This window comes from Simochromis diagramma, unplaced genomic scaffold (genome assembly GCF_900408965.1).
Source record: "Simochromis diagramma unplaced genomic scaffold, fSimDia1.1 OVJJ01000449.1, whole genome shotgun sequence".
Lineage (NCBI taxonomy): Eukaryota > Metazoa > Chordata > Actinopteri > Cichliformes > Cichlidae > Simochromis > Simochromis diagramma.
In genome coordinates, this window is record NW_024387274.1 from 1,963,417 (window position 1) to 1,972,547 (window position 9,131).

Genomic DNA, 9,131 nt, shown 5'->3' on the forward strand with positions numbered 1-9,131 from the left:
TGAGTGGATAGTTTTTAATAAAAAAAGAACCCATAGGGTTTCATACAAAAACATCTGCACGTATCAAGAGCGTATTACAAACATATTTTCTCACAAATGAGTCATTAACAGTGATTTCCCTGCGCCCTGAAAGAACAGAAGTTGTGAATTCACAGAAGTGGAACTCTTAAATGAAATGTTGTCTGGGACAACTGCAGATCAGATACAAGGATCCTCAGATAAAGTGCGTTCCATCGAGAGCGTGTGGTATGGACGGCACTCGCAGTAATTAGCACCAGTCACCAAGCTGTGATTTGGAAGTTGCATATCTCCACATCAAAAACATTGTTCAACTGAACAGAGTCTTCTGGGCAGTAGGAGAGTCAAAAGCGATCAAAAAGTGCAACAATATAGGAATAAAGGACTTTTTTCAAACACTGGTAACACTACTGACATTTAAGGAAGAAATTTACATGCTGTGATTCTGAAAAGCAACAGTGTTCCCAACAATTTCGTAACAGCGATGCAAACTGAGTGGACTGGTAAAAGGATGTTTCCTTTTGAGTAGTCCTGTAAAAATACAGGCTTGGAGTGCAATGAGAAAAAGCCACGGTGCCACAGCAGGCCAGTGCTTGGCCCAGTAACAAAGTCATAGTGGCTGTAAATGGAGAGTCTCTGGAAAGGGCAGCTTATTCAGAAATGCAGCATATCACTGTGCCATCGGGCCTCAACATCTCTGGTCTGAGGAGCACGAGCAGGAAGACTCATAAGCGATGAAGCAGGTTGAAGGCAGCTGACGTAACAAACGACCAACATTTCGGTCCACCTCCACACTCGTGCCTTTACTTCTCCATCCAACCTCCTCTGGAGTTTAGACCTTCTGCCTGTTTTCAAGTTTGGTCCTTAACAGGTGGACCACAGTTCCACGGTTCCCACTGGTGGACTTCAGCAGACCGGCAGCATGCGAGCATTGCCGTTGAACTCCTCCTCCGCCTGAAAAAACACGTAATTCCTTTTAGTTATCTCAAGGAACGCAACTTCTTACTAACAGGACACTTTTAAGTTACCAGAGATGCTTACCTCACTGTAGGCTGGCGGCGCTGGGTACTGGAAGGGTGGTGCGTTCATAAAGATGGGACTGTCATCGCCGTCAAAGTCATCAAGGAGAGGTGTGAGAGGCTGGTCTAGGCGGCAGTCCCGGGTCACGTCGCAGTAGCTCGGAGGTTCAGAAGACATCCTGAGAGACACCCAGCTCTGGGAGGCAGTGCTGGCTGAACTGTCCTGGCTGCTCACACTGTTGCAGCGGCTGCCCAGACCGGCAGTCCCAATGACCAAAGGCAACTCCAGGATCAGCTTGTCACTACCAGGAATGTGTACGTAAATCTATGATGTAGAAAAACACAGTTATTAACACCAATGTTTACGAGATAAACACCAAAACTTTCAGAAACTGAAGGCTCACCATCAGAGCGTACTCCACACGGATGATGTTGCAGCCCAGCATGGATGGTTTGATCTTCGGTACCCTGATAGTTTTTCCCTGCCAGGCGTCGCACATCCCAGAGATGATGTGGTTACCACGCACCGAGGACAGCTTCTGGCGTAGGATCTTGGTGCGGCCGTTTGCCTGGTAGGTGTGTTTGGCTATGATGGCAGCCTTGGGCACAACAATGCGGGAGCAGGTGTTCTCAAACTTCGCATTGATGCAGATCTCTTCGCCTTCACAGAATCCACGACGGTCAATTTTTGCATTCAGTGACACCTGACCGTCAGGGATGAACATGCAGGTGACTTTCTTCTCCTTCATGCCACCTGCTGGAGACTGAAGAGCAGCAGAAAGACAGTGTTCGGTTATGCAGTCCCAAGCTTCAATGACAAAAACACTGACTATGTTCTGGCATTAGTGAACTCACCAGCAGGTCTGGGGTGTTGACATCCAGTGGCTCCTCCACCTCGAAACATTTCTTGCACTCTAGCACGGGCTGCTGCGGCCTCTCCATCAGGGCTTTGACACAGTACTGGACGTAGCCGAACTTCCCCTTGTATGACGACACCAGTTGCCTGTAAGAACCGTTATTGCTCCATCACTTGTAAGTCGGTGGAGAGGTGCACACTGCATCTCTTTAGATAACGGAAAATCATGCGTCACATAGCGCATCCTCACCCTTGCTGAGGGAGCTCGAATCCAAACGTGTACTCGTACTTGTTGCCAGGTCTCAACACCACGGAGCCGTCAGAGTCTGGAAAAGAAAGTAAACCGTTTACAGCAATATTCATGCACAGCAGGTTTCACGGCTGCCCTGACAATTATTACAACACCCACAAACATGTTTTAAGCCGGTAAATGTCGAACACACATTCCAGGATATCCAGCATAAAGGTCATTCCCGTACCTGTGGGCTGGTCTTGCAGCCGCAGGACCGTTTCATGTCTGAGGTACTCGGCCTCCTGTCGGCACCGCTGCTTGCCTTTAGCGTACTCCACCTTGGCGCAGCCCAGACCCAGAAGCTTCAGCGCGGACACCCGCATCATTTCGCTGACTTCCACTTCGACACGGCCGGACACCGTGTCTCCGCCGCAGTAAAAAGTCTTACTGGGATCGGAAAAGATTATCTGAAAGATCTTAACTTTCTTCGTCATCGCCACCATGATTGACGACCTCGAAAATGGACAAAATGAGCTGAATCGTGAAACTTCACAAATAAATCCCTTGGAAACTACCGATAATCCAAACACGTCGAGCGACCGATTCACTTTGCTGTAAACAAAGGGAGGAGGCAGTTTTTATGAGCGGGGCACGAGGAGGCAGAATGAACAGCATGGCTCAGTGCGTGCACACTGCTCTGATTGGTGGAGAAAACTTTGTTTGTGTCAGCCCTGCCCAATCAGCGCAACGAAACAACGCGTGGACACCGCGTGGCTGGGAGAATGTACAGCGTGCTTAGCAGATGCGCGCACAGGAAACTGGAAGTACACCGAGAGAACATTGCATTTATAGTAAACACGTTAAAACGTGTGAAATCTTGGCCTGACAATGAGTCAATTCAGTATCACGTGTAGGGGAAACTTGAAAGCTCACAGTATCACAAACGACACCCTTTTAGCTCCTACCTCAAAGCACACTGTGCGCGGTCGATCTTACGTGCTGTTTAATATTTAGTATTTACTGGTATATTCACATAGATCATCGCGATGTTGTTTATTATGTTGCTCTTTTCTTTCTGCTTGTTTTCTTTTTTCTTTCTCAACAGGTGATTGATATTTGTATTTTTTGTCTGCTTATTTTGTTGGTTTTTGTTTTTTGCCCTTTATCTCCGTCCCTCTTCCCCACTGTTTTTCTTTCCCTCTTTCTTTTCCCCAGTCTGTCCCGTATTTAACAAGTAAAAATAAATAAAATAAACAATAAAAGGTGAATCAAATAGCCCATTACGGCAAGGCTGGGATGGTCCATTTGGTAAAGTAAATCCGTTGGGCATCTTTCTTCGCCTTTAGACAATAATTCTGATGCAAAAGAGCCAAACGGGACAGGCAAAAAAAAGAAAGCTCACAGTATCACCAAATACTTTGATAAAGTAGAATAAACGAAACAGATTATAATCACGCGCAAAAACAAAAATACATAAGACACATTATGAACATATTGAAATATTTAATTCTTCAGTTTCACTGTAGCCTTTTTTGTCCAGTAGCGGTTTTAAAGAATGAATCGAACGCTCAAGGTTTCGAGGTCAACACTAAACAGAGGGCTAAAACTGGATGGATATCCTTTATATGAGCTTCAGGGAAATAAGGGAGTGTTTTGTACAATATACGCATTTAAAAAGGGAAGTATAATACTGAGTCTTGGTCTAAAACAGGGATGTCAAGCTCATTTTATACTCTTACCTTACATGGATGAGTCAAACTAATTTCAGTCAGTGGCAAGAGTGCAACTACATGTGGAATCAATAAGATCTTTTAACATAAGACAAAGAACAGCAGGTTCAACATTTCTCATTTATCCTGTAGCAAAAGAAAGAAAGCGAATGACTCTGAGCTTAACCTGTAATTAGTCATGTGCAAAAATAACACATTGAAAATGTAGTTACCTTGGTGTACTGTTAGTGGACACATGGGAGGTTTTCATGAGAAAGAAAGTAAAACTAAAACCTGTGAAGACAAGTATAGACTAAAGAAAATTTATGGCCTCAGGAAAACCCCAACCTAGCCAAGCAGGCTGGGTTGGGGTTTTCCTGGCCCCCAGGCCTCATGTTTGACAGCACTAGTCTATAAGATGTTAAAATAGCCTGTCCCAACAGCTTCATGAGAGCCCATGGAGAAATCTAGCCATTTCTAGGTTAAACCTAGTATTGGAGAACTCCCAGCAGCTTTCTTAGGAACGTCGATATGGTGTCTGGTTCCTGCACGAAGCCGTTCTGAGCTCTGTGAACTTCAACCTACTTTTTGTAGGTTGTACTTGTTAGGTTCAAGCTAATGGAGTACTGCTGCCTCCCAGTGGAGAAAGTAAGCTACTACAGTATACCAGCGCCCTCTGCATCAAGATCAAACACCCAGTATCAGTGAGTGCTAGTCTCAAGTTTAATAGGACAGTGCAGGAATTAAATCTATGACAAGGCAAGATTTTAAAAATAAAACCTTGATCTTTCCTTTAAAAATAGTCAGTGATAAAATAAAAATCCCCACGTCCCTCAGTAGGTTCTGGAACCATCAGACCTGAACACGTGTAAACATCAACCCTCAGACATCCATGTCCCAAAATCATCATGAAGTACGGAGCTTTAAAATGTATTACCACCAAGTATTCATTGATCTTGTTTCTGCAAGCCAAGACTTAAACAAGGTCCAAACACAAGTGCCAAGTCAAGGTTTGCTGTAACACGACATCCTTTATTAAATCCTCATTTGCAAAGGTTACAACACGTTTCCTCCAAAGCCAGCGTCAGCCTGGAGAACCGTCTCCTCTCAGGAATCACTGATCCACTCCTGAAAGGAAAAGAACAGATGTCAGACACAGAATGACTGTAGCACCGTCACCAAGTGAGGTCAGTGACATCAATTGTGTTGGATATGTCAGCTGCTTAGCTCGACTCTACAGTTTGTCACTTTTCACTACACTCAACTACTGCCCCAATGGGCTAGGCGTCGTTATAGCAACGACATCATGATTGTTTACCCTCACCCCAAACCAGTCACAGGAGATGACTGCCACCCCCCTGAGCCTGGTTCTGCTGGAGCTTCTTTCTTTACATTAAAAGCACCTTTACTGTGAACTGGCCTTATAGAAATACATTTTTATTGAATCAAAGGGACTGAGCGACACCTTCCTGAAAGTGAAGCCTCAACATGTCACTAATCCTGGAATTTTGCTTTTTCATATACCCCTCAGGAAATGTTCCCAACAGGTTCTTCTAAGCTGGTTGCTTGAGAAGCCCACTGGGATGGCTTGTTTTTTGGTCATGTCCACAGCTAAACAGGAACACAGAATCCTGACAGCCTTGGTTCATGACCACTTTGACACACAAACGCACAAACACTACTTACAGCGATCAGCTGCAGTCCTTTCCATGCAGGCAGGACAGCCTTCAGATTCTGAAACACATGGGTTTACAATACAATTTTATTTATATAGCACATTTAAAAACCCGAAGGCACACCAAAGTGCTTCACAGTAATATGGAGAGTTTATTAAATTATTGGAGCGTGTCCTGTCATGTGGACATTTACATGCTCCACTGAAGACCGTCTTTAGACCCAGGCCTGCTTGCTGCAGGCTTCAGTTAACTGTCAAGTCTAAAGTTAATTGTTCACCTGCACATTTCATTTTCACTGCTGTCACTTTGCATGCGAGCAGCTGGCTTTTCCTCATACTGGAGCTTGTTGAACAGGAAGTTTTAATGTTGATTACAGTAACAAGTGCTGCTGTTTTTGATGCTCTGAAAGAATTCCTTCATGCCACCTGAGCTCATCGTCGCGGTAACTGCTCTGCCTCTTTGCTCCAGATCTCTCCCTCTTTTTTTAAATTTACAAATGTTGCTGAAAACCTCATGTTGTGAGTTTTATAGAGTTCAGGGATTTTCAGAGATCATTCATTTAAAAAAATATTAAAGTTAAAAAAAGAAACTGTTAAAGCAGGCTCGTGGTATGCACATAACCTCACGGTACTCACACTATACCGATTACTCCTATCCATGTTTATCTGTGTGGTCCACCCTAACCAGTGATATGAAAACAGTCCACTGATAAGACTTGTAAACAATGACAGAATAGAAAATCTATGGAGCAGTTGGTAATATTTGACAGACACTTGTTCTGCATCAGTATCTCACAACGTTCATGGCAGTGAACATGTGGGTAAAGCGAAACAGATTTACTTTGTGAGGCATTTCCAACGACACGGCCCTACAGAGAAAGGTCTGTCGGGATAGACCTCAGCATACTACGGAGCATAAATGATATGCATGACTACATCAAGCATCAGTCAGTTTCTTACTTGAACTTGATTTATTTCAGCGTCTTCAGTTGGACAGTCTGCTGCTTCCTCCTCCTAACAATAGAGGGTTTGTCACTTGCACCTCGTGGGAAACATGTTGACACTTACAGGGGAATGAGGCGTGGCAGCAACATTTTGGCACAACCTGCTGATACAAAATTATTTTAATTACACAAGATAAACAGTGTTAGAAACGAGACAATCTGCATATGCACTTGTTCTTACTCTGTGCAAAAACACATTTCCACAGACATTAGTAAGGAAGGACCAAGGCTCCAGCCCCTTTTGTCCTTTGGGCCAATCCTCACCTTCATTACTGAAGTTGAAACCTTGGATCAGGACATGATCAGTTGTGGCAGCAGAAACCTGGAAAAAGGTTAACAGTGAGCTCAGCAGTTGATGCAGGGTTACTGGGACAAACACCATGGCTGATTACAAAAGCAATTCATTTTCAGATCAGCAACAAAAATTAAGTTGCAGGAAAAAAACAAAAACAGCTTTATTTGACGAGTACGGATCCACGAGTAATGCAGTGTGTATCAACATGTTTACCAGGACTCCAAACACAAGCAGTCAGGAGACCAACGATGCCATTTGTTGAGTTCATCTTGCACTGACTTTTGAACAAACCAGCTAATGAAGCAGCTGGCTGCAGATACCACACAGTGCTGCCATTGTGGCTCCAATTCACTTCTCCTTGAGATTAAAATTCATTCTAATGGATCTTGTTTTTCCTTTTGCACATCTTGATTCACTGATTGCAATCATGTGTCAGTCTGGTTTTCACTGTGGTGGACATTTACATCATGGGAGTGATATGGATGCAGAAACGCGACGTACCGTTTACTGCTGCCTCAGTGCAGAAAGTCAGGTCAAGAGGAAAACCTGCCAGAAGGAGGTAGGATGGAGGTCAGCGGGACTTCAACAACACTCAGTTTGTGGTTACAGTGCAGCAGGTGTTCAGAGAGGCAGCTGTCACTCACACTTCAGAGCAGTTGAACATATTAAGCCAATCATCATTACTTGGTCTACAGCACATTAGTCCTCAAGCACGACTTACCGAGTTGGACTGAAGCGTCGTCTGCGACACCTGCAGGGAAACAGTACAGTTTCTCGTTTTAACAAGTTTTCAAACTGAAATTTCAGGTCAGTTTACAGAACACGCGAGGTCACCAACAGATGTTAGTCCTCATTAGTAACACTGCTGCGGAAAGTCTGCAGCAGTGGGTTGCAAGAGAATATATTGCTCTTTGCACTGCATAAGCTTTATGGCCCACTTGACAGAACCAGAGCTCATACTGTGCTAATCAACAGTCATGCGTGAAAGTAGTGTGTCATATTCATTTTGGTGCTTCACCACTGCTAAAGCAGGTTTTTGTTTTTTTTAAAACACAGGAAGAAATGGATATTTAGCTGAGGCACCACAGCCAAGCAGATTATGGTTGGACTCTAAAGCCCATTTCTGTTGTTGAAGTGAAAACATCCACTGTTTATCTTCTGCTTTGTTGCTTGGATTAACAAATCTTTAATATAATAGTGCTTTAGCTGAGGCTGACCCATGAGTGTTGCAACCAGACAAAAATCAGCCATTACAGTACAGTTTTGTTGAAACAAACATTAAATACAACTGACCACATGCACCATTGCAGCAGCAAGAACTGTAGAGCCACTGCTCCCCATCACATCCTGCAAAACGAGAAGTTTGTGTTAAATGGGAGGAGATGCAAACTTGTATGTCGAGTGTGTCAGGGCTCATTGTCACCACTAAGCAACCAATGATGCAGAGGTGAAAGCAAAACCTGATGTTCTATAGCCACTGTAGCCCAGGGATTAGTCCACAGTGCAGGAAAACCCCAGCGGGTGATTGCACTGTGGCATTGTGGGCAGATACCATATAAAAATATGCATACGATTCAGTTCATAACACCCAAGCTGCATTCTTTCAAACGGCAAGAGGTGCACTGCTCTTAATGCTCTGGTTTCTTTATTAACAGCACCGTCTCCATGGTAATACAAGCTTAGATATATCAATAAGGCAGGTTTGCCTTGTTAACACTTGCTATGATAATAATGCATCGATGTACAATAGTTTTTGACTACAGGTTACCAGAAACAGTCTTGTCTCTACATTTATACATTGCACTTCTGGAAACTTCTAAAGGACGGCTTTCACACTCATTTTACGTCGTGGGCCACATGCAGCCCACGTTGGTCTTCACGGGACTTTTAGAGGACTTAATACAGACATTAAATTATTTCCAAGACCCTGACTGCGCGTCGGTGGAAGCGGATGACGTTTGAGCCTGCCGAATTTTGATTGGTTGACAAGTGAGCCGGAACAGAGCCGGGAGCGATAGCAGAGCTCAGAGTACGAAAGAACCACGAAAAAATCCAGAGCGCAAAAGATGAAGCACGAAAAGCACAGACAGCGGCTGCAGCGACGCTTTTCATCATTTTTTAACCCTTTGTTTCACCTCAGCTTTTCTATTACTGCTTCGCTCTGTCGCGGCTGGCTCACAGACACGCTGTAACACATCCGGCACACTGCCTCCCTCCGACAACAGCGCGCACTGCAGGCTGACGGACAGGCCTCGGAGTGGAGCGGGCAGCAGAAGTGCCCTCTCTGCTCGGCCAGATATTCCTCGGACACCCCACACTAACA

At 44.4% G+C, this 9,131-nt stretch overlaps 1 protein-coding gene and 2 non-coding genes across 3 annotated transcripts; all 3 read right to left on the reverse strand.

Annotated features, from left to right (window-relative positions):
- On the reverse strand, positions 1-2,751 carry txnipa (thioredoxin interacting protein a). Its single transcript, XM_040002667.1, has 6 exons — positions 2,373-2,751; positions 2,144-2,219; positions 1,893-2,040; positions 1,442-1,801; positions 1,060-1,362; positions 1-972 (listed from the first exon to the last, which is right to left on the reverse strand). The coding sequence occupies exons 1-6, from the start codon at positions 2,626-2,628 to the stop codon at positions 925-927; spliced, it is 1,191 nt and encodes a 396-aa protein (XP_039858601.1). The 5' UTR covers positions 2,629-2,751; the 3' UTR covers positions 1-924.
- A 3,530-nt stretch (positions 2,752-6,281) lies between these two features.
- On the reverse strand, positions 6,282-6,412 carry LOC120715656. Its single transcript, XR_005691705.1, has one exon. It is a non-coding gene; the product is annotated as a small nucleolar RNA SNORA18 (small nucleolar RNA).
- A 589-nt stretch (positions 6,413-7,001) lies between these two features.
- LOC120715655 lies at positions 7,002-7,139 on the reverse strand. Its single transcript, XR_005691704.1, has one exon. It is a non-coding gene; the product is annotated as a small nucleolar RNA SNORA8 (small nucleolar RNA).
- Between the last annotated feature and the right edge of the window lie 1,992 nt (positions 7,140-9,131).